The sequence below is a fragment of the Alexandromys fortis genome, unplaced genomic scaffold (assembly GCF_014885135.2).
Source record: "Alexandromys fortis isolate MF-2015 unplaced genomic scaffold, M_Fortis_MF-2015_v1.1 scaffold_213, whole genome shotgun sequence".
Lineage (NCBI taxonomy): Eukaryota > Metazoa > Chordata > Mammalia > Rodentia > Cricetidae > Alexandromys > Alexandromys fortis.
Genome location: NW_026068093.1, coordinates 2,278,912 through 2,303,841, shown reverse-complemented (window position 1 = coordinate 2,303,841; position 24,930 = coordinate 2,278,912). Strand labels below are relative to the sequence as shown.

The window sequence follows — 24,930 nt, the reverse complement described above, 5'->3', positions numbered from 1 at the left end:
TTGATCTCCAAAGTTGCCAAGAAACCTCTCAGGACTCTCAGAATGGCTTTGTGGTTATTTAACATTTTGACATCATGTATATTCTGACCCCCACACAACTAACCACTCCTATTTCCTAATTTTCCCCCAACATCAAGGCACCATTGCTTGAGGCATGAAGATGATTCACTCCTACCCAGTGCCCATCCTTTGAGATAAGGCTATCAGCAAACAAGAGAAAGACTCATCACATCAGTGAGCACTGGTGAGCAATAGGGATGCTACCATTACTCACCAGCTACTGGACCAGTCCTGTTTCAGCTCTTCACTCTGTTTCCTCTGTCAGCAATGCCTGTATTGTAATGTCTACCCTTTGCACATGACCTCAAGGTCTGCCTCAAATGGCTTTGTTTCCTAAGCCACCCCAGAGGTATTATGTTACCTTAATACCATGACCCACAATTCAATGCTTTCTTGCCATTCTCTTAAAAAATTTAAGCTAGGCAGCGGAGGCACGTGTCTTTAAACCCAACACTCAGGAGGCAGAGGCAGGTGGATCTCTGTGAGTTCAAGGCCAGCCTAGTCTACAGAGTGAGTTCCAAGACAGTCAGGGCTACACAGAGAAATCCTGTCTCAAAAAACAAAACAAAAAAACAAAACAAAACAAAACAAAACAAAAAAAAACACCAAAGCAAATCAGAAACATATATTTGTTTGTTTTAGTGTGCGTATGTCAGTGCGTGTAGGTCAGAGAAAACATTTCAGGAGTAAGTTCTCTATTTCCACCATAGAGGTCCCAGGATCTAACAAATTGTCAGGCTTGACAGAAAGTGCCTTTACCTGTTGAGCCACCTTGCTGGCCTGGGTCTTTTAGAGGGAAATTCCTTGGGAAGACACCATCCTGACCCCAAGGGACATGTATGCAAACAAAGCAATAGGGCTCTGAAACAGATCAGAGTGGCGAGAGTTGGTCGATCTCTAATCTACTCCTAACCCTCCCCAGTGTGAACTAGATTTCAAATTGCAGAGAACAGGAAGTCTTGTGGTTTTGTTTTTTTCCTTTTTTTTTTTTTTAAGACAGTCTTTCTCTGTGTAGTCTTAGTTATCCTGACCAGGTTGGCCCCAAACTCAGGAAGATGCACCTGACTCTGCTTCCCATGTTCCCATGTTTGTTTTTAATTTCAAAAAATCAAATACCTCAAATTATTTTTCAAAAAAATAAAAATTGTTCAAGCATGGTGGTCACACTTTGGAGGCAGAGGCAGGCAAGTCTGGTCTATATAATGAATTCTAGGACAGCCAGGACTATGTAGAGACCCTGTTTTAAAAAACAACCAACGAACCAAACAACAATCTAAAATTAGGTACTTACAGCACTATCAAATTCAATGCTTGTAATTCCCGCATTACTGCCAGTCAAGGAACCCTTGAATTCACATTTATCTGCATGAAGTAAAATAAAAAATTTAAGAGTTACATTAAATACATTAAAAAGGGGCAGTGAAGGAAAATGGATGGAGCTAGAAAACATTATTTTGAATGAGGTAACCCAGACACAGAAAGACAATTATCATATATAGTTTTTAAACATAAAGCAAAGAAAGCCAGTTTACAAACCACAATCCCAGAGAACTTAAGACAACAATGAGGACACTAAAAGAGACTCACATAGATCTAATCTACACAGGAAGTAGAAAGTAGAAAAAGACAAGATCTCCTGAGTAAATTGGGAGCATGGGGATCTTGGAGGAGGGTTGAAGGGGGAATGGAGAGGCAGGCAGGGGAGCAGAGAAAAATGTAGAGCTCAATAAATATCAATAAAAAAAATCAAAAAGGGGGGGCAGTGAAATACAAGGCAAGTCAATAATGACAGTGAACAGGAGCTTTCCTGCAGTTCTGCAGAATCAGACAAGATAAACAGAAAACAGGGCATTCTGCTGCAATCTGAGCCCCGAAACAATGGAGATTCAGCAATGTCATATGCATGTTCCCAAGTTATCCTTTGGAGCACATGCAGGTCTTTCCATTAGTTCTCGGTGAAACTAACCACCAAATTTTTGTAATTCCTGTTTTGGAAATCTTCATTTCATTATGGCCTGAAAACCTGTTGGACTCCATAGTCCTATCAATTCAGACAGCCTACAGTGAACTCCTTCCTCCTGCACATACTCATCCTTCACCACGTCTCCAGCTCCACTTCCACCCTTCTAATCTCCTCAGAGGTGTTTTAGTGATCAAAGAAAGTGAAACTCTGCTGTTGTTTGGTCAGCAGTTAGGCAAGTACTCTACTGCTGAGCTACAATCTTTATAAGCGCATCTGCCAGTATTTCCTTACGGTTGAGCTCTAGCTTCTCACAACTTCAGTTTTTCCATCTTCCTAACCTAAGTCTCTGAACAAAACTTCCCATTCTCACAGTTTCAGCAGACTAAGGGGTTTATCTGAGTCACTTTTCTGCTAACGGCAATTCAGGGAAGACAGGCACAATGCTTTCCAGCAATCAAAGGTTTCACTAACTACTCTTGCTCAAACATCAAAAGCAGTAACCCACACCTTTCTCTCCGCTCTAGAGCCTAGAGAAGTCTTTAACAATAAGAGCATGGGATTTTGCCACAGAGAAGCCATAGCAGGAGAACCATGAGTTCCAGGCTAGCCTGCAAATACAGTGAGACTGTCTCAAAAACAAAGAGCATGAATTTCAAGTCATGTGCTCTCAATTAGCCCTGACTCTACTACTCATATATTAAACAAATTAAAATATACTCAGATGCCACCAGAGCTTCCTTATAAGGACATACATAATGGGCTCTTACCTCCGAATGCTTCCCAAAGTTTAACCCTCCGGTCCATGCCTCCAGTGGCCAGTAACCGGGAACCTGGACTGAACTGCACTGCATTGACTTCCCCATCATGTGCATCCTGCAAGACAGTACCTTGTTTCAAAGCCCAATAATTATCATCCCCCCAGGAGCCTAAGGCACACATATATACTCCAACTGCCTAACCATAGGCCAAACAATCTCCAAAAGAGCTGGATTCAACTATGAACTCTGAGTAAACTCCACACCCAAAATCTCCTAAGATTCTTGTTCATTTTATTGTTAACAGCTGCAGTAGCATAAATCCATTCATTTGGATACTGTACTATCTCACTGTGTAGTAGTCCAGGCCAACCTGAACTACACTTGTAATCCTCTTGCCTTAGCCTCTTGAGCTAAGGGTTACAGGAGTCTGCTACCATGTTTGGCTTGTGCTCACTTAAACAAAAAGTATTCAGAGTAAGCCAGGTATGGTGACACACACCTAGAATCCCAGCCCTCATAAGGCAGACAGACTGCCAGAAGTTCAAAGCCAGACAGTAAATAAATGATGCACCCCCACAAAAGTACTCAAAATTAATGTATATTGCATAAAGTTTGCCTTTGCATTATCTTATTCCTAAGAATCATAATCATAATCTGACTTTAATTTTCCTACCTTAAAAGTATATGGAGAAATGAATTGCTATTTTCTTTAACATCTATTTTTATTTATGTTTGTGTATGTGTGTGGGTGCTTGTGGGAACCAGAAGAAGGCATCAGATCCCTTGAAGTGACAGGTGGTCATGAGCTGTCAGACTGATGCAAGGAGCTGGGAACCAAATTCAAGTACCCTAGAAAAGCAGCAAAGGACATGTAACTGCTGAGACATCTCTCCAGTCTCCGAACTGCCTCTTCTGTGACAGACACTAGATTTTCTCCTATTACTAATATTAAATGCTATGTACTTAGTAACATACAACACTAAAGAAGGATTCTGTGGGGGGGGGGGTATATGTGCAGTTGTGTATGGGGTCTACTGTTCTGCTTTAACACCCTGAGACAAGACTTTTTACTGAACTAGAAGCTAGGCTGGCAGTCAGCAAGATCCTGCAATTCTCTGTTCTCCACTCCTCAGTATTGTGGTTACAGGGACAAAGCCATTCAGCTTTTAGATGGATTCTATGGATATGAACACAGGCCCTCAAGATTGCAGCAAGTGCTCTCACCCACTAAGAAAAGTTTTCTTGGCCAGTCCTAATACTGTAAGTTTGTGTAGTTCACTCTGGAAACATGGCACCAGTTCATTAACAGTGTGATGTTCATTAAGTGTTTAACTTCCGTAGCTTCAGTTTGGGTTTTTAATCAGAAATATTTTTATGACTCAAACTGTTTTTGAAAACTGAATAAACTATCAATAAAAGTGTTATTTTGAAAGAATTAAAAGTTCTTTGTAGGCAAATTCCTTTCTGGATCAAGCTGACCCTTAACTCATAGACTTGCCAGCTTCTGCTTCCTGAATGCCAGGCTTAAAAACGTGTGCCACTGTGCCTGGCCTTTCCACAGGAAATTCTAAATTTGTAGATGGAGACTGCACTTACATTTCCCAGCCATCCTGACTCAAATAATCACACAGAAATTATATTAATTACAACACTGTTTGGTCAATGGCTCAGGCGTATTTCTAGCTAGCTCTTACATCTTAAATTAACCCATTTCTATTAGTCTGTGCATCACCATGGTGTTGTGGCTTGCTGGGAAGATTCTGGTGTCTTTCTCCTTCAGCAGCTACATGGCATCTCTCTGACTTCGCCTACTCTCTCTATATATCCATTTGTACTTCCTGCCTGGCTTTATTCTGCTAAGCCACTAGTCAAAACGGCTTTATGCATTGACCAGTAAAAGGTAAACCAGTAAAAACCATATACAGAAGGACTTCCCACATCAAAGATTAGTATGGGCCGGGCAGTGGTGGCGCACGCCTTTAATCCCAGCACTTGGGAGGCAGAGGCAGGCGGATCTCTGTGAGTTCGAGACCAGCCTGGTCTACGAGAGCTAGTTCCAGAACAGGCTCTAAAACCACAGAGAAACCCTGTCTCGAAAAAAAAAAAAAAAAACAAAAAAACAAAAAAACAAACAAACAAAAAAAAAACCCCAAAAACACAAAGATTAGTATGGATGAGCATTCATGTTCAGAGTAAGAACATGTAAAATCATCCCATGTAAAATGGAAGAAAAGAGTAAGAGATGGTGTTGCTATGCTCTCCCTCAACACGACAGTAGACAGAGAACTACTTATGAACAAAGCTGATATCTAGGTCTTGCTTCAAGTCCAGCAAAGTCTGGGGAGCCAGCATCTCCCTAACTGCCTGGGACATAATCAGCACTTTTCCCTCATGTCCAGCTGGTGGAAATCCAGTAGGTGATGGGCTTTTCACCTCATGCAATTCTCCTTTTTAAGAACCGTTTGTTCCAGAGGTCTCAGATTGAAAACTTGAGATCATGCACTATCACATCCATCCTGCCACTCATCAAGACTCCTGTATGATGGGTTCTGTTGGACAGCAGTCAGCTGTGAACCACTCACTCTTGGAACACACACTGACAGAATCCTAAATTATCAGCTGCCCCACTCTCCCACGCACGACCTCAATGTGCTAGGGGGGAAAAAGGGGCTGCTGGGAGTAGAGTGCAAGGAAGGAGCTGTGACATTTAGTGCAATCAGACCTTTTACCAATCATCATTGACCTCTGGAAGGTGCTCAGCCCAATATGGAATCACGGGAGTGGGTGCCGTTGCCCTGCCCAACTCCTCCTCCAAAGAGGGCTCATTCTCAACCCCTGAGGCTCAGTCAGCTCACTGAATAGCAATGCCTGCCTGCCTGCTTGCCTGCCTGCCAATGATGATCGCCTGAATGTGCCCAACTGAAAGCTCTATCACCCAGGTGCCACGCCATTTCTACGGCACTAACCGAAGTAGGTTGTTTGAGCCACATGTCCCTCCCAAACCACCTAACCAACTCCAGGGCACTGCGAGTCATGATGCCTCTCTGCCTCCCCACTTCAGAAAGCTATGAGCAAGGTAGACCACACTTCCTCAGGTTAGACCAATTTCTTCCGTTCTATGGCTCAACTGAAACTAAGATTAATTGCTACTGCCAGAACTCAACTTAGAATCACAGGTATTACTGTGGAATAACAAGCTCTGAGTGGTTGGAAGTTATCCAGATAAAATTTGATTTAGAAGACCAACACACCTGCTCTTATTATTTTTGAGTTTTATATGTGTATGCTTGGGTGTTTTGTCTGCATGAATGTTTGTGCACCATGCATATGACTGGTGATGTGGGCACCAGAAGAGCATTGGGCCCCATGGAACAAATTACAGAAAGATATAAGCTGCCACGTGGGTGCTAGAAACCAAACTCAGGTCTTCAGGGAGAATAGTTAGTTTTCTTAGCCACCGAGTCTTCTTTCTAGCTCCCCACATTTTAATCTGAGCCATTGCTCTAGTACCTCTGAAAGACACAAGTCTCCATCAGGAATTTCACCTTAAGCTGCATCTAACCAGTTAAAAACAACTGCACAAATTACACTGGTTTCTCTTGCTTCATTGCTCAAGGCACCAATCCTTTCAGTCGGTCCCAGGGTACACAGGATGTCTTTAACAAATTCTGTATGCTGAAAGCTAAACACAACATACCTTAATTCCCCATAGGTCACAAAGTCAGCTGGTCTAAGTCAACAGTGGAAAGTCTAGATGCAGACCCAAGGACCCTTTAGTTCCAGATCCTGCTACTATCCCAGGCTCAGAGGGGTCTGGGTACAAGGCATACTTACAAAGACATACATGGCAGTAGTTGGGACTCTCACATCTTTACCAGAAGCAGGATGAGTGTCCACATTATCCTGAGGGGCTGGGATGGAAGAGACAGAGCGTCTCCTAAGGAACAACAGAAAAAGCAGACATTATACAGGACTGTTTAGGATTAGTGTCTACCAAACTGCTAAATATACCTCAAGAACAACCCTACTTAAGCAGTGTGCTGTGTTAATAGCTGTTGTCTTTCTAGACCCTCCAAAATCCAGAATTCATATCATCTTACTCATATGTCAGGAGTTAGCACACACCTTACTTTTCTGTTTGCTAATTCATGGGCTTCAAAACCCAACACTGACACAATCTTGAACCAAAGTTGCTTGCCCTGTCAGTAAATGTTGGGGAAACATTTTCAATCTAACATAGTAGCTGGCTTGGAGGCAAACCTCCGACACTCTGACACACTCTTTTAAGCTGAATTCCATGTCTAGTACAACAACCCTCAGCTTTTATAACTGTGGTCAAGGCACAGTCAAATGCATGCTAAGAGAAATGGCGTCAAGAGCATGATGACTGCAGAGAGCTCAACCTGACTGCACAGCTCAAGGGCTCCAGCATTCATTCCAAGGAACATGCAAAGCGCCCTGGTTAGCGTGTGGACATCGATGATTGCAGGCAGCGCAGCGTGGTCAGCACGATTATCAATAACCCACACTCACATGCTGGGCTGAGAGAGGGTAATATTTTCACCTGGCAGCATCAGAAGAAGAATGATGTCCCAAAAGGGGAGATTCGGACAGACTAAAGGGAAAGGCCATAGATCAGCTCACAGCAAGATAAAGAGAAAGGAAGTTGCAGAAAAGAGAAAGAAGCTAATGACAAGCTGAATTAAGGCATCCACGTTCTTGGCACTGCTGAAATTCTGGTGTATATTAAAAATAATACATCACATACATATGCTTAGGTATATTCACACATTTTTAAAAGGAAAGGTGAAAGACTTCTAACCTACCCAAAGATATTAGTGATAGAATCCAGAAGGCCTCCAGCAGGCTGCGAGAGTCGCTTACTAAAGAGGAGGGGAGGATAGGTTTAAACCTTAGAAACATTTTGCCCCCAAATCAAAACAGCCCCTAAAAACAAGTACCTGGGAATACACTTTCCATTCCCAAATCCCAGCCAAGACAAACTCAATACAGCATCTGAACCACCAGGAAATAGAAGGCAGAGGGAAAACCCAGTCTACAGTCTTAAAAGAAACAAGGTTCCCTAAGAAAATCCCTGACAAGGGATCTGTCTAATTCACCAAAAACTTCAGGGTGTTAAAATTCCATCCATTCTTTCAGCCCTACTTTAGCAAATTAAAAAAACAAAACAAAAACAAAAAACCCTACAATATATATCCTTGTGTCCTAAGATCTGAATGATTGCAGTGAATAATGAAATTTAACGGTTCACCCATCTTTCGGGAGGCTGGTGCACCTGTTTGTGTCAGAAATGCCAGGCCACCCGTCCGCCTTCCTCCCACTCTCCTCTCTGTGTGGTAGAAGAGGCTTGGGGACTCTGGGTACATCTAATTTAGGTTTTCCTGTCATTTGGCAGTCACACTAAAGCTAGAGCTCGCCTTTTTCCCACCCAGCCGGTCCACTCACGTAGCTGCTCTGCTGATGGCTCGCACAGGAGAGGTCTCTTCAGTGTGATCTGAGGTCTCATCCACAATGACTTCAATGTCATCATCCCTGGAAAGAAATGAGAGTCTGTCATTGTCCTGAACAGGAGCTCTGCAAGGGCCAGTACCACATTGTAGAGATGAACTCTTCCTGAGTCTTGGCTGCAAAGTGATGGTGAAGGAGAAAAGGGAACTACATCATGTTTGAGAAACATAAGCCATTTTACCTATTCAAAACCAATAAAGCCAACCAAGAATAATTTCCCAAAAACAAAACCTAAACACATGTGCTTCTAATGGCTGGAGGGTCTGCACACTTCCTGTGCTATCATCTGAATTCGGAATATGCTCCTTTTGTTGTTCATGCCAGCGGATGCAGGCCCCTCTGGTTTCCTTTCTACACATTCTTACAGGCCAAGTCTTCCCCGACTGTGAAGAAGGCAAGTCACAATTTTGGTCTTAATGATTTGCTGTGCTGCAATCTTCATGGGAAAAAACACCTTAAAATATTAAGAGCTCACCGCCCACTGTTTGGATTCTTAAGATTTTGAAAACAGGATTTTTTTCCCTTTTCTATGATTATCTAGATTATGAGCATATATACTTAAGAACCTGTTACATCAAGCAAGTAAAACCATGACTAAGTAAATTTATTTTCCCTTATTTGCTCTGGGATTACATTTAACTGCTTTATACTCTTGGTAGGGGTATGGTGAGAATAAGGAGAACAAGACTATGCCTGATTTTCTACTTGGCTGGCCTTCCCAGACCTAGAGTTTGAGAGTCACAGGAGAAAAATAGCAAGAGGAACAATATGAACTGAGCCTACAGTGATACTCCGTGACAGAGTCTCATGGTTCTAAAGTGACTGGAAATGTGTAAGGGCCATACCCCAGAAAATACCAGGTCTTGCCTCCCCGTTCTAGAAATGTAAGTATCTCTGACCTAGACTGTTACATTCCTGTGGAGTAGATAGATTGGGAGAATCTCTATAGCAAGCTCTCTCAGGTTTACATTTCAGCACAGCTTCCCATGTGGAATCCTGGGAAGGATGCTGGATCCTTCTTAATCATGCCACCTGGTTACACTAGCAAATGAGGCAGACACGTGGTACTTCCTTTTTTTTTTTCCTTTTTAAAGGAACCAAATCTCATTTTTAGGCCACCTACTTATCTACTACTTTGTAGGTTTGAAAAAAAAAAGGCATCAAGACCAGTTTTCTCCATTGAGGTCAGGAGATACACACATTTCATATTCTCTCCTAGAGTAAAAATTTAGCATAACTCTCCTTTCCTTTAGGGGAAGGTGAATGGGTTCAATTTAAACCGCTCCTCTCCACTTAAAAATGTATTTGTGTGTGAGTATTTGGATTGCATGGATGAATGTATCATGCTGGGTACCTGGGAGGTCAGAAGAGGGCACTGGATCCCGTGGAACTGGAGATATACAGATGGCTGTGAGCCACCATGTGAGTGCTGGGAACTGAACCAGGTCCTCAGCAAGGGCAACGAGTGCTTTAAAAGCTGCTGAGCCTCTCTCAGCCCCGGGAATCAATGCACACTTAAGTAACAGTAGGTCCTAATTCTGGAGCGAACATAGCCCAGCAGGAAACCCATCCTGAATCAGAGCAGAGAGGACTGTTACTGAAATCCCACCACTTACCACGGGACTACCAATACCAGGCACTTCATTTTCATTAGCAGGTGGAGCACGGAGGGCTGACTGGATCTAATTTCTTTTTGCAAAGAGATTTCTGACCTCACTAATACCTCAAAAATTGGATAAACTTCCATAAGGTCACAGACCCAGATAGTAAAACTGAAACCACAGCCCAGATTACATGACGAGACCTTCGTGAGGAAGGCCAGTGACCCAAGAGTCTTACAGGAAATAGTAAGGTGGCTCTGTGTGAGAGAAGTTAGTCATCAGCTGGTTACTGTCAACAAGAAAAACTTCTGGGAAAGTAACCTGGTGATGTATCTGAAATCTTAGGTCAACACAGTATTATTTTAAAAAATTCATCTCAAGTAACTGATTTGAAATATGGTCAAAGGCCATTTCAGTATACTATTTCTAATTACAATGGAACGCCACCGGCGTCAAAGTAACAGAAGTGGTTGTGCGCATCTTACTGTCCAGTGGTGATAATGGATTATTTTGTGCCTTTCATTTTTTAACTTGGGCTGGGACTGCAGCTTCTATCCCCAGTACCTTCCCGTAATAAAACTATTTTAGCTTTTAAAGAAATAAAACCATAAAACAAATCATTAAGAGCACAGTTTAGATTAACTTCTCTGTACTTACTGTTCAACAGGCAAGGGTTCCTTTGCTGCCTCTGCAAGCTCCTTCTGCAGCCGTGCTTGCCGCCTCCTGTTTGCAGAAACAAAATGAACAAACCAAAACATAGCACCAGGTTTCCATCTCAGCAAACTTCTGGTTCTGAAATGTGACTTCAGGTGCAGGACTGCAGAGACGGCTCAGTGAGTAAGAAAGCTACTGCCACAGGCAGAAGGACCTGAGTTCAGATCCCAGCACCTACACTGAAGGCCCAGCATGGCTACAGGCCTGTAACCCCAGTGGGAGTAGAGACAGGAGAATCACTGGGGCTGTGCTCAGCCGGCCTAATTTTAGGTTCAGTGAGCAAGTCTAAGTCAAAGGAATAAGGCAGAGTCACAGAGCAGAACATCCAAGAGCCTCCTTGAGCTTGCCTCCTCTCCTGTCCCTCTCCACAAAAAAATAATATGGCCAAAGACACCCAAATACTGATGAGATTTCCCATTATAGAAAGGCTCCAGAGCCAATGAAAAGGTATGTGCCACCAAGCCTGATGACCTGAGTTAGATCCCTGTGGGAGCCATCTGTGGCAAATGCACTCTCTCACACACACAAGAAAACCAGCCTGCAGGGACCCACGGCTGCCTAGGACAAAAGGTGCTTCATAATTCCAGAGTTAGTTATGGTTATGACTTAATTCTCTGCAATGAACTACCTACTAATCCAGCCACAGCACAAAAATAAGAAGAAAACAATGGCTATCATTGTTTATAATGTGCGTGTAATATGAATATAAAATACACTAACGTTAAACTTCTAAAAACAAACAAACAAAAAACCTAAAATATACAATCTTAAATGTCTTCATAAAATTCCACTGTCTGTGTGCTATGTCACGACTTAAATGTAAGGACCTAATTTTTTCACTATGAATAACATGCCACCCTGATTGGACATTTGTGAACAAGATTCCTTACTTCCGTGGCTGGGATGAGGCCCAGCAAGTGGGAAAGTTATCAGATTCTAAGCAGTCCTCCTAGAGGTGGTGCCATGTGCTTCCAGAACACACTAGTCTCCTAACAAACCTTTCTGGCATCTTTACTGATGATAGCCACTTGTCAGATAGCTGCTTGTCAGACCCATCTCTCCTAATGACTGCATTAAGATCACTTTTAAAATAAAGATCTTTTCTGGCCCAATGGATTAAAGTGATTGATGTGCAAGTCTGATGATCTGCATTTGATTTCCTGGAGCCCACATGAAGGGGAGAACTGATCCCACAAAGGTGTCCTCCACCTTCCACCTGTGCACTGTGCTTTCCCTTCCCTGCCCTGTGTGAGCACATACTTAAGAGACACACAGCAACGACAGAAAAGCATTTCTTAATCCACTGTTCCCATATTAAGAAATCTAACATTTTACTGCCACTCCTAATTACTGTGTTCGATTTTCTGACCACAAAGTTTGCTAATATTTCTATTTAGGAACTCTTCATGAAATAATCAGCACTCACTTGTTTTCTACCTCATTTTCCCACTGAGTGAGCACAGAACACGGCAGGGTAAACACTACCATCAGTCCTTAGCACTCTCCCCTAACCCCATTGTGGATGAACTGAAATCCCTTCCAGACTGAGCGACAGATAAGAGTTTTTAAAGTGTAGTGTTGCTGTCTGAACTAAAGTATGTGGGGTAATAGTGGACCCTGACCATGAATATACCACCAGTAACTATGTGAGCACTCATGTGTGTGTTAAATTCCTTCATGTTGTGTCATATACATGCAAGTTCCTAATAATAGTAGGGTGGGAGGTTTCCCTACTAATCACAGAATTAATAATTGTTGTCAGACAGGTGCTCATTTCAAAAGCTTTGTTGCTGCTGTTGTCTGGATTTATGGGGTCTTAAGACAACTTTAGCAGAACAGTATTAACTGAATGGTTACAAAATTCCTTATTCAGAGTGCTGTCACTGATACCCCAGTGACCCATCTTTTAACTCCCAGCATAAACCCTACCTAGATTTTACTGTATTAAAAATATTAGCAATAAATTTGGTTTAGAAATCAAAATTTTGCATTCCTGAGGTTAAACTAGTTTTTTTTTTTCATAACAGGGTTTCTATGTAGCTTTGGAGCCTGTCTTGGAACTAGTTCTTGTAGACCAGGGTGGCCTCAAACCCAGATCTGCCTGCCTCTGCCTCCTGAGTTCTAAGATTAAAAAGGTGTGCGCCACCACGGGAAACTACAGTCTTCTTACATACTAGCAGAATCAAAGTTTTTGTATACGCCTGAACAGCTTCATGAAACTGGGAGACATGCAACAAGGATATACCACTTGAACAGTGTGTTCCAAATAGTATATCCTTCTGCTCAGCTGCAAATGCAGATTTCTCTGACTCTGCATTTCTAATTCGTCCAATGTCTCTTCTACCACCACCACATCAACAACTCCAGGCATGCTTTTCTTTTCAAAGAACCAGTTCTGCTCCACCAACCTCAGAGCACACTAACTAAAGCTAAATACCACACCTGGAGTCCTTCTCATTTTCTGCATTGAGGCGATTTGCTTCCTGGGCCTTCTCAGCCATCCACCTGGTGACCAGCTCCTGGTTCTCCTCAGTAGTTTTCCTCAGTTTCTCCTCTAGAGCAGTGAAAGTAATCTGCAGGGCATCATACTCATCCTTCAGGGTCTGGTTGGCTAGCTCCAGGTCCTGCAGTTTGGTGCGCAGGTCCTGGCATTCTGTCTCCAGGTTAGAGATGGTCTGTAAACACTCTGCAATTCTGAAAGAACAATTTTAGAAGAGGTTTCTCTCATCAGAGTCCTGTACCTCAGCGAGAGCACCTAGCCAAGTGCCACCTAGGTGGGCTGGAGCAAGCAGCAGCAGGAACACTGGCCACCATACCTGGTCCATTCAGCTCCTTGGTGTACAGAATAGTTCTATTAGTAAACACCCAGGATGAAGTTCCTACTGACCACAAACAGCCAATAACAGTAGCTCCCCTGCCCCCTGAAAAAAAGGCCTTAAAGAAGGGGAAGCTCTAGGCACTTCCCAAGTGGTAAGGCCTTGTAAGGACCTCTCCACAGCTCTAAGGTACAAGGTCTGATTGTGTTTCCCGTCTGCCAGAATTCTTGCCAGCTAACAATCACAAATGTACCTTCCACCATCCTAACAGACACATGCTTGGACACCGTAGCCCCGCCTCTAGTGGAAGACACCAGTGACCACACTCAGTGACCATGTAGAACCGAGAATGCTTCTGGAACATTCACTTGCAAGGGCCACCATTACTTCCTTAGCAGATGTCCAGCACCTATGAGTAAAGGGGACTGCCCTTGCTTCACTCAGAAAAGAAGCTCAGGTTGCAAGCAATGAAATAAAATTCTTGTGGAAAGCAGCGTGGCCACTGCTTGCCACCAGTTCTGCCCACAACCGTACAGCGAAAACAACGTGTAACCCAACGGTCAGACCCCCCAAGAGACAGTCTCTACTTACTTTGCTTCATTCACCTGCATCTCCCTGTCCTTCTGCTGCATTTGGTTATTCAGGTCAATCACCAACTGGGCTAACTGGGAGAGAAAGAATACTCTCATAAATAAGAGACGGTTGAATCTCAACCACAAGCTACAAAGTGGGTTACCATTTCCTTCATTTTTAAGAAAGAAGAAGTGCTGTTGGGTGGTTAAAAAGGAAAAGGGAGATGGTTGCAGAGCAGGTAGCCTTTGGGGCTGTCTGCTGCCTCTTACTGACAATCTAGGCTGGGACGTTTGAGCAGAGGATAGCCTCCACCTTGTGACTGACTCAGCTGAACACAGAAAAGGTATTTTCTCATCTCGACTTATCTCAAGTAAGATCAGAAACTAGGGTAATGCACTCAACTTCCGTGACTGATATTTGAGGGTTCACACTCAAAAGCTGATGCATCAGGAAGGCCTTTACGGGATCACAGAATAAACCTTTTGCTCTTGAAGACTTCCCTACTATTTCTCATATGCTGCTGTTAGAGCAGTGGTCTGGCTTTGGCTCACTTCTTGCTAAAAGACCTCGTGCTGACTGATGGTTTCCTTTGTTTTGTCCTATCCCATTGACCCCCTCACCTTGCCTCATGGAGAGTTTGTAATATCAAATTAGACCAAATTACTGAAATGCTTCAGGACTGCCTTCCTGCCTGTCAGGAGGGTCCTGTGAAGAGCAGAAGGCTTTCTTTACCTCCCCACGTTTCTTATGCAGTTCTGTCAGTTCTTCCTGGTGTTTGATCCTCAACTGGGCCATTTCTTGTAGCTGACTGTCACTCCACGCACCATCGTGTCCAGGACTGAAAATCACCACCAGCCACACGAAGGCAACATGCAAAAAAGGAGAGTGAAAAAGTATCAGACTCCAGACCCTCCACACTAGGCAACAGAGCACTATCGAGAATTTAAATCTACCAATCTACCAAACCATTTTGGCATCTGAAACAGTGGCAAATCTTGAACCATTATGAATAGAAAGCAGGAGACTGGAAGTGGTAAACCAACCACAGCTACCTGTTGATCAGAAGCAAAGGCTGGGCTTTGGAATTAGATGTAGGTGAACAGTCAACACACCCACTTGTTACTGCATTCCAGCCCTGTGCCAGGTACTGCTGGCTCTGATGAAAAAGGCAGAGGGGGCACAGAGCTCTGTCCTCAGGCAGCTGACAATCAATAAAAAGCCAATGGGCAAAAACAAGTAAATGTGTGAAGTTACATGCTACAAAGAAAGTACAAACAAGGAAAGGAAAACCCTATTCTATTTGGCATGAGGAAGCAGGGCTTCTCTGAGGTGACCAGAAAGAAATGAAGGGCAAGACATGTGCTCACTCACTACTTGGAGAAGGATCCTCTGAGTAGAAGGGGGAACACACTATATACCCGGAGACCAGTGTCAGTGGAGAGGAAGAAGAGCCAAGGCTCAGAAAGTAAGATGATGCTGAGCCTTCCACTCCCCTGAGGACTGTGGAGTGGCATTCACTCACTGATGAAGGGTTTTATTAGTCTAGGCAGGGAAGTGGTGCTAGGACAGGAGCAGAAACAATGAGACCAATTAACAGACACTGGAAAAGCCCTCTAGACAAGGGAGCTCACACCACACTGGTGCCAGTGGAGACATTCAGAGTCTAAGCCATTTGGAGGAGTGCCTACAGTACTTGGATGTGGGGAATGATAGACTGACAGGAATCAAAGATGACTCAGAGCTTTGAGCCTGAGCAACCAGCAAGCCAGGTTATCATTAATGAATTGAACGGCAAGACTGGGGAGGAACAGGTCTAGCTAGGACAGAAGGATTCTGCTTTGGACATCCTCACTGACAGCTCACAGGTAAGGTCAGTACACAGATGTACACAACACTGTAGGAGTACAGGCTACCACAACAATAATTTGTTTGGGGAACTCTGTCAGATATTTGATATTATCTCAGAAACACTGTGATGAAAACCACTGAGAGGCTCTAAATTACACAGGCAGAAAGAAAGGAAGTTAATCAGTTAACAGCTGCGTGCAAAACAAACTGTGTGGAAACCCAGACCTAAGTCCTGTCACCATAGACCTCCAGGGCCACTACCCCTGTTCAGAGAAATATCTGGACTCAAACCCAAACAGATCCAAAAGTAACCATTTCTCCTCAAGGAATTCCTACCAATCCCAAAGATCTCTTCTCCAAAGCTCAAGGGCAAACAAAACTGCCAATAGTTCTGATCTGGTGTGGTGACTATACACTTTATCAAGGGCTACCTAGCCTTGCTCCCAGTAGTGGAAAGACCAGTGTCCCAGGATCTGGCTCTTTATTTTTTTGGCCAGCATCCACAATGGACTAGAATTTTGGCTAACAACAACTGAAGATTTATGGTTCAAGGGAACGGTCCTGGCAAGAGCTACAGATATGCTATTAGTGGATGACTCTGATCTGGAAAAAGTGATAGGAAAAAAGGAAGGCTAGACAGTGACTGAACACCCACGCTTCACGAAGAAACAACAGCCTGCTCCTTAAGACCTTAGGCTACAATGGAAACGGGGAAGGGAGGATGACAAAGAGTAGCATAAGCTGGGCGTGGTGGTGTGAGACTTTAATCCCAGCAGATACAAGAAGACCTCTGCAAGTTCAAGACCAGCCTGGTCTACACACTGAGTTTGAGGACAGCCAGGGCTAAATAGAGAGGCCATGTCTCAGAACAGTTTAGTAACACCTCATAATTCAAACCTCTACTTACAATTGAACTTTTATTATATACCTAAGTATAATCATTCATCTCACCCTTTAGGCAACTAAATACTTCCAAGAAGTAGACAGCAGCAGTTAGAAAAACAGAGCACCCTATATAAAACCATTCTTTTTAAATTTTATGTCTTTATGTCTGAGTGCTCTGTATGTAAATCTACATACCAGAAGAGGGCATCAGGTCTTATTATAAATGGTTGTGAGCCATCACGTGGGTGCTGGGAATTGAACCCCAGTCCTCTAGAAAAGTAGCCAGTGCTCTGAACTATCTCTCAAGCCCCTATATAAGATCATTCTTACTGACTTTGAGTGATTAGAAAGTATATCACCAAATCTTTCTCTAAATGCAAAGCATCAAATTCATTCCTTCTAACCTACAAACTGGCATTCAAAAGGCAGGCTCATGAAATGAAAGCAGTAAGAAAATCAAGTCATTCCTCACACAAGGTTGGGAGGAGTTGAAAAGAGTAACAGGGAGGACTTCCTAACTGCAGATGAGGACACTAGGCTGACAGGGACTGACATACAGACACAGCACCCATCAGAACTGCTAGGAACAAGGCAAAAAGAGATAGGCTGCCCCCCTGCTCTGGGACCAGCGACTTCCTCCTACTCACAACAAAACAAAGGGACTGATACCTTCTGTGAACACTCAACACATTTCTAAGCAGACATCCCGTCGTGCAGGTCTCTGGCTTAGCTTCTGTCCCCACAAAGTGGACTCTTAATTCTCATCTCTGCATCACTAATGCCTGGACACACTACAGCCACAAATCTAAACTGAGACTCTAGTCATAGTTCACGAATGAAAGGTGATAGGGTACTCAAGGGAAAAAGGAGCCCCAGACAACTTTTGGAAAGGACAAGTTAATGGAAACAAGTCAGTCAGGAGGACTGGCTCATTATGGATGTTTGTGGGAAAGACAGACTTCCAGTAAAACAATACTCTAATAAAATTCAGACAAAGAACTTCTATATTTACAATACCCTCTCAAACAAATCAATCTGTTGATGATATAGGAATAGTCACTGTACTGATTGTTTTCATCAACTTGACCCAAGCTAGGGCCATCAGAAAAGAGGAAACCTCAACCCAAAGAGCCCCATTAGATTGGCCTGCAGGCAGGCCTATGGGCGTTGTGTCGATTAATGATTTATGTGGGAGGGCCCAGCCCACCAGGAGTGGTGCCAGCCCTGGTCAGGCAGTCCTGGGGTGTATGAAAAAACAGGCGGAGTGAGCCATGGGGAAGAGGGTTCCTCCATGGCCTCTGCCTAAGTACCTATGCCAGTTTCCCTCAGTATATAAGCCAAATAAACCTGTTCCTCCCCAAGTTGCTTTTGGTCATAGTTTTTGTGACAGAAAATAGACAGTCACCAAGAGCTTACCAGACAGGCCCTCCCGCTGTCACACACTTTTAATCATAACATTCAGAAGGCAGAGGCAGGTGGATCTCCGAGTTTGAGATCAGCCTGGTCTTCAGAGTGAGTTCCAGGAGAGCTGGGGCTAACAGAGAAACCCTGTCTCAAAAAGCCAAGGTGCTCATCCAGAAATACATCTTTTAACTGAATGAATTTAGGTGAACAAGGTAAAAGCGTTATTTCCTATAATTAACCAGATCACTGTAACTAATATTTTAAACACTAGAGAAGCCTCTTCAGGTCACACAGGTAGGACCCATGCTGTGCAGTCATCTACTCTCTGGAATTTTCCCCACCCTGTCACTTCCCAGATGGACAGAAGGCCATGTGGAAGATGCATTTATAGGCAGAAGTAAATGGTAGGCCACACCTATCATTTCTGGTTTTGTTTTTTAAGTTAGCTACCTTGTTTTTAACAATTGCTAGGTGCCAACACACAAAGAGTATAAATGTTTGATTACTAATAATGGGTACTGTTTCCATAACAGCCACTGACTATGCAAACATAAACAATATGGAGAGGACAGAAAGACTCTGAACCCCATTTGTTCTGGAGTATGGCTTTTCAATAAAGCCCAGTAAACAACCAAACATCCCACATGAACATACATGGCTATTTAACAGGACTTACCATTCCCATTAACAAATACTGCTACTTTTCCAATCTAGTTCTTGAAAGAAAAATAAAAGCCTGTAGCAACCTGTTAATTTGATTTCACAAGCTAAAGCCAAAAACACCAGGCTGAAAAGGATCAAACAAATCAGTACTATAATAAAATGCAATCTGTGTTTATTTGCCAGTTAATCCTGTTTTAACAAGGCTGTGAAAGACTACTCAGGAACCCAGTTGTTTCTGATTATTCAACTTTTTTTTTAAAGGCTGGGTCACACTATGATGTCTTGGTTAGTCTGGGACCTACTATGTATATCTGTCTGGTTTTGAACTCAGAAATCCACCTTCCTCTGCCTTCAAAGTGCTGGAATTACAGGTGTGCAATACCAGACCTAGTCCTTGTTTCTGATTATTCACAAAGAAGAACCCAGTGAGTTAGCAGAGAGATGGAAACAAGGGCCCTGTGAGCACTCAACCTGATGGTACTGTACTGATAAGGCTTCGGGGGGTGGGGGGTGGGGGGTGGGTCTGTGTGTGTGTACCTTCTGAACAACCACTGTAGTTACATGATTTTAGGAGTTTTTATATGAAGGAATTGAGAAAAACTAGGCTAGAAAACAGGTGTTTGCTTTAGAAAGTGCTGACCAGCACCAGGGAAGCTGAAGAAGGATGGCCACATGCTCAAGACCAGCCTGGGCTAGTAGTGTGGGACCTTGCCTCAAACATAATAAATAAATACACATGAGAGAGAACAGTAAGACAAATTTCAAATAAAATATACAATATAAGTTTGTTTCAGAATACCTTATCTCGTGCCTATTTGGTATGTCATGCTTTTCAGCTTGTAGTTTCTGGGCCAATACTGAATGAAGATCTGACTTTTCCAGCAACTTGGTATCTATATATATAAAAAGAAAAAAGCTATTATTGCACCATGTATAAAACTTACAAAGCTTGGGACCAAAAAAGTACCAGAGTCCTGGGCAAATGGCATCATGATTATGTGGCAAACTATTGTTTGCGCAGGCTTGGCCACGTGCTGTCGCAGTCTAGGAATTCCTTGGGTTTCTCGGCCTAAGCTTGTGAAGCCCAACTACAGGCGCCCGTGGACACACAGCTGTAAAAGCGACCCCCGTGGAAACAACTAAAACTGCTTTTATTTCCAAGGTTACTGTTTTCTGCCTCAGGAGTAGGAACAAAGTACCATCATAAGAGTAAAATGAAACACTAGGTATTATGGAACCTTATTGTATATTTTTCAGACCAGGGTACTGGGAAATGCAGAAAGTCTAATGGGCTAGAAAGAAAGGTTAGAACCTAATACAGGAAAAAGAAGGATGAACTATTTAGACTTTATTTATTTACTTGTTGGTTTTTTCAAGATAGGGTTTCCCGGTGTAGCTTTGGCTGTCCTGGAACTTGCTTTGTAGACCAGACTGTTTTCAAACTCAGAGATCCACCTGCCTCTGCCTCCCGAGTGCTAGGATTAAAGGGGTGAGGTGAAATATTTAGACTTCTTACTGGCAAAGATGAAATAAAAGACTGTAAAAGTAGGCAGCTACATGAAAAAATCTGAATTAAAAGACGTCAAAGTCCACTGTGAAGCTTCTTGCTCAGGCAATTGGATGGAGGTTTATCTCAGAATACTGGTGGAAGGACTGTGGCAATAAAAGAAGTTCCTTCTGTCCGTGAGATGGTAAATAGTAGACTCAAAGAACAGACAGGTTCAAAGATGTAGTCAGGGACAAAAGGCACAGTTCAATAAGGTCTGATCGAGAGGGTTCTGAAGGGGCAAAAACAGGGGTAATCCCTCCACAAAAGGTCAGTCTACAGTCTTATAACGAAAGCAAATTAACAGAAAGGAAGTAAGGCCAGTCTTAATGTGGAGCCATGCAAAATACACACCTGAGAGGCGAGATGAAGTTTAAGATTCTCTTTCCCAGGATCTAATTTTTTCCTAGTTATCTGAAGAGATGACTAGGGAGAGAATTCGGAGCAACTGCATTTCTGTTGGAGAAAGTTTTCTCGTTCATATGCGCTGAGGTGTAGTTCAGTGGTCGAGTACTAGTCTACCATGCCAGTCTCTAGGCTTGAGGCCACAGTAGTGCCGAAAGAAAAAGATTTCTCACTTGGTAATTTGAAATTAAAATATTTCTTGTGGTAGGGGATAAACAGGAGACACAGGTCAATACATCAAAGGACAGCTCTGAGTCAGGGCAACACCTCTAACCTCAGCACTCTGTAGGCTTAAAAAGGATCTGGGTTGGAGGCCGTGTGGGTTACAAAGAGACAGTTTCGAAACATAAAGCTCTCCTTCTGAGTTCCAACCTCATCAGGCAAAACAAGAAACTGACTGTGGGAACTTGGTAGACCTTTGAAGGAGGGTAGTTACAAATCAATACAACAAAAGCCAGGTGTGGTGGTGGTCCCACTTCTTGAAAATGGAAGTCAAGGGCTGGAGAGATGACTCAGTGGTTAAGAGCACTGCCTGCTCTTCCAAAGGTCCCGAGTTCAATTCCCAGCAACCACATGGTGGCTCACAACCACCTGAAATGAGATCTGGGTGTCCTCTTCTGGCCTGCAGGCATGCATGCAGGCAGACCACTGTATACTTAATAAATAAATCTAAAAAAAAAAAAAGAAGAAAAGAAAATGGAAGTCAATGAGTTTTTTCCTACATTAGGAACTTTAGGAGGAAGTGGTCCCTTGACTAGTGTGACAAAAAGAGGAGTTTAAAATCTGGTATCACTTAGTTTCACCACAGATGGACACCCTGTGATAACGGTAGGTAGGTCTTTTAAAGGACACAATGAATATAAATAAGAGGGTTATTTCACAAAGGTTCTTTTCTCCTATCTGGGCAGTGATGGCGCACACCTCTAATCCCAGCACTCAGGAGGCAGAGGCGGGGAGGGGGGGGGATCTCTGTGAGTTCTAGGCCAGCCTGGTCTATAGAGAGTTCCAGACAGCCAAGACTATTACACAGAGAAACCTTGTCTTGAAAAACTAAAGGAAAGAAGGAAGGAAGGAAGGAAGGAAGGAAGGAAGGAAGGAAGGAAGGAAGGAAGGAGGAAGGAAGGCAGGCAGGCAGGCAGGTTCTTTTCTCCTACAGGGAAGGCTAGGTAACCAAGGCCTCTTTCTATGTTTTTCTTCAAGTTCAGGAAACACAGGTGCCGGTCAGAATTATCTGGCTTGAGAAGGCTAGAATGAACTAGGTCATAGTCAAACTGGAAAAGATATGCCCAATGCCCTGGCCTATAAAGGGTTAAAGCAAGCAAAGGCAGACTGTACAACCGGCTCCAGGTCTCTCATATTGTTTTCCCTTCTCCTGGCCCCAAGCAGCCACTACTTAACTTGTTTGACTAAAGATATTCTTTGAATAGGATCAGTACTGACAAACAGTACTATGTAACAGGGGTGGGACAATAGGACTAGCTTCCTAAATCATAGCTTTGTATTATATCCACTGCCTTCACAGGTGGCTTAGTTGTTAAAGGCTAGCCTCACAACCAAAATCTGATTGTTTGGAAGGTCTCCCCTCTCCTACCAACAACTCATTCAGTTTTGAAATTAAAAAATGGTTCAATTTGTGTCTGAGATTATTTGCACCTGACTATTAAGTTTTATCATACAGATGGCTTTTAAACTCCTTATATACACTATACTATTTTTATGAAGCAGGCAGGGCAAATCTTTATCCCCATTTTAAAAATGCATCAAACCAGAAAAGGGGAAAAAAAAATCAGTAAGGAGCTAGTGAGGCCTACAAGGCAATTTGACTTAAGTATATTATTTTATTTTATTTTTTTTTTAAAAAAATAAACTTCTAAAGAAGCAAGAACTGAATCATGAAAAGGAAATCACATTTTGAGTAAGAAGTGGCTTCCTGTGCTACAGAAACAGCCACTGCTCTCCCAGAGTACAAGGGATTAACCCGGCAGAGACACAGCACCCCTCTCTTCTCACCTTTGAAAGCAGCTAAGTGCAGTGAAAGAGAGGAGCCATTTCTCTGGAAGTCCAACAAGAGCAAATGCAAAAGTGAGTGTCTGAAAACTAAGACCGAATCCCAGCCCCACCATTAATCCACACTGCAACTTCAAAGATGCTACTTAATCATCGTTAAACTGGCTGCTTCGTAAAACTTGAGATGAAATGATGCATGCCAGTTATTTAACAAAGTGCTCAAATTTGTGTGCAAATCGAAACCTTTTAGGAGGCATTAAAATTTGTAATTATGCGGATCTCTGTGAGTTCGAGGCCAGCCTGGTCTACAAGATCTAGTTCCAGGACAGGCTCCAAAGTTACAGATGAAATCCTGTCTCAAAAAAAAAAAAAATTACTAATTATGTTCCGCCATTTATACTGGCTTAACTAGTTGGAAGTGCTTTTGATTTTCAAATTTTTTTTAAAGATGCCCAGATGAAAAAAAAAATTACTAATTATGTTCCGCCATTTATACTGGCTTAACTAGTTGGAAGTGCTTTTGATTTTCAAATTTTTTTTAAAGATGCCCAGATGAAAAAAAAAATTACTAATTATGTTCCGCCATTTATACTGGCTTAACTAGTTGGAAGTGCTTTTGATTTTCAAATTTTTTTTAAAGATCCCCAGATGATTCTAATGGGCAGATAAGCTTTGAAACTACTGAGTTATCTCAATTGGAATGCAAACGGTAGTATTATTACAAATCTCATTATCCGCAAAATTTAGGAAGGCTTTGCCCAGGTTAACTCAGAAAGCAGATAGGACCTTAGGACCGAAGAGTGATAATTTCTTCGGTCAAATGTCAGACTGGCAAAACTGGGGAGACAAGAAGCACAAAAATGCTGGTGAGACCCGCCTTAGGAACACACACATACACAAATACTTTTGACCCTTAGAGTCATGAAGAGCGGCGAAGAAAATCACTTCTTTCTCACCTAAGGCTTTCAATAATACCAAAGGCTATGATCCAACGGATAAACCATAAGATCCAAAATGTGTACAAAAAATGTGGAGAAGCCAGAGAAATGAAAGGCCACTGGTCCCACAGCACTCAGAGGAGAACGTTAATCTCTCAAGATGCTGCTTAAAGTCAATGTCTGTCTCGAACTTGATCCCCAAGACGGGATGTTTCGGGAGCCTGAATACTTATGTGCATTAGCACCGAGTGGAATGTCCAGATTCACAACCACAAACGATGCCTGCGGAAAGAAAGTGGAAGAGGAACTCTCCGCCACCCCACCTAAGGTTTAAGTCAAAGAAGGAAGGAAAACACTGAAAGGGCTCGGGGCGCGCGGGGCCCCAGGTCCCCGCGAGGCCGCCATGCGCGCGGGCGGAGCCGGGGCTCGGCCTGGGGTTCCCGCTGCCGCGCCGCTCTCCTCCCCGCCCCGGGCCCGCGTGCGCGGCTCACACTGCAGGATGATCTCCTCGAACGCCTGCCTCTGCAGCCGGTCCCGGCGCCTCAGTTCCTCCGCGATGTGGCGCTTCCAGCGGGGAAAGTCTGCGGCGCGGAGGCCCGACGACATGCCGAACGCTGCCCCGGCGCCTCGAGGCCGCCGATCCGCGCCGACACTGGGGACTGCAGGCTGCGGCGTGCAGCGAGCGGCGGGCGCACGGGGGCCGGCCGCCGGAACCTCACCTCCACTCACAGGGCACCCCTGAGGCTAGCCGGGATGATCTTCCGGTCCCTGAAGGAAATGACTTAGCAGGGGACCGGAAGACCCGCCTCGCTGCCGGACGTCGTAGACCGCACGCAAGCTCGCTGCCGGAGACGTCGCCGGACGCTCTCAAATGACGCAAACTCGAAGCCGGAAGTGTCGGTGATGAGAAGCTGCCGCTGTGGGGCGCCCTGGCTGCGCGGAAGGAGACAGGAAAGGGGTCGTTTTGTCCTCCGATGTCTATTCTCCTTGCTGCTTTTATATTTTTTGTTTTCTCTTGGCCCACCTTCTTTATTCTCATTTCAGCTCCGAAGTGGGGCCACACCCCTCCTAGTAGCGAAATGTTGAGTGAGTTGAGCGACAGCCTTCCGAAGCATTTCGTTGCCTAACCTGTAAAATAGAAACGCTAACGGTGCTTAACGAGATTGTGAAAAGCTATACAATGTAATTTCTGTCTCAGCTGCGTGACAAGCCTATCTTTA

The 24,930-nt window shown here is 43.6% G+C and overlaps 1 protein-coding gene and 1 non-coding gene across 4 annotated transcripts in view; both read right to left on the bottom strand.

The window, feature by feature from the left end:
* Atg16l1 (autophagy related 16 like 1) overlaps positions 1-24,485 on the bottom strand; it is a 35,576-nt gene extending 11,091 nt beyond the window's left edge. The window contains exons 1-11 of one of the 3 annotated variants that reach the window (XM_050123077.1): positions 24,202-24,485; positions 19,614-19,707; positions 14,747-14,852; positions 14,033-14,106; positions 13,068-13,319; positions 10,569-10,634; positions 8,248-8,334; positions 7,608-7,664; positions 6,616-6,718; positions 2,791-2,896; positions 1,352-1,422 (exon numbers count right to left, since the gene is read on the bottom strand). In XM_050123077.1, coding sequence (XP_049979034.1) covers positions 1,352-1,422; positions 2,791-2,896; positions 6,616-6,718; positions 7,608-7,664; positions 8,248-8,334; positions 10,569-10,634; positions 13,068-13,319; positions 14,033-14,106; positions 14,747-14,852; positions 19,614-19,707; positions 24,202-24,316 — 1,131 coding nt within the window. In that variant the 5' untranslated portion in view covers positions 24,317-24,485. Of the gene's footprint in view, positions 1-1,351; positions 1,423-2,790; positions 2,897-6,615; positions 6,719-7,607; positions 7,665-8,247; positions 8,335-10,568; positions 10,635-13,067; positions 13,320-14,032; positions 14,107-14,746; positions 14,853-19,613; positions 19,708-20,174; positions 20,194-24,201 lie in introns of those variants that run through there. The other 2 variants (XM_050123079.1, XM_050123078.1) reach the window with 2 other exon arrangements.
* Positions 5,254-5,525, bottom strand: LOC126489123 (small Cajal body-specific RNA 6). Its single transcript, XR_007588862.1, has one exon. It is a non-coding gene; the product is annotated as a small Cajal body-specific RNA 6 (non-coding RNA).
* Positions 24,486-24,930: the final 445 nt, after the last annotated feature.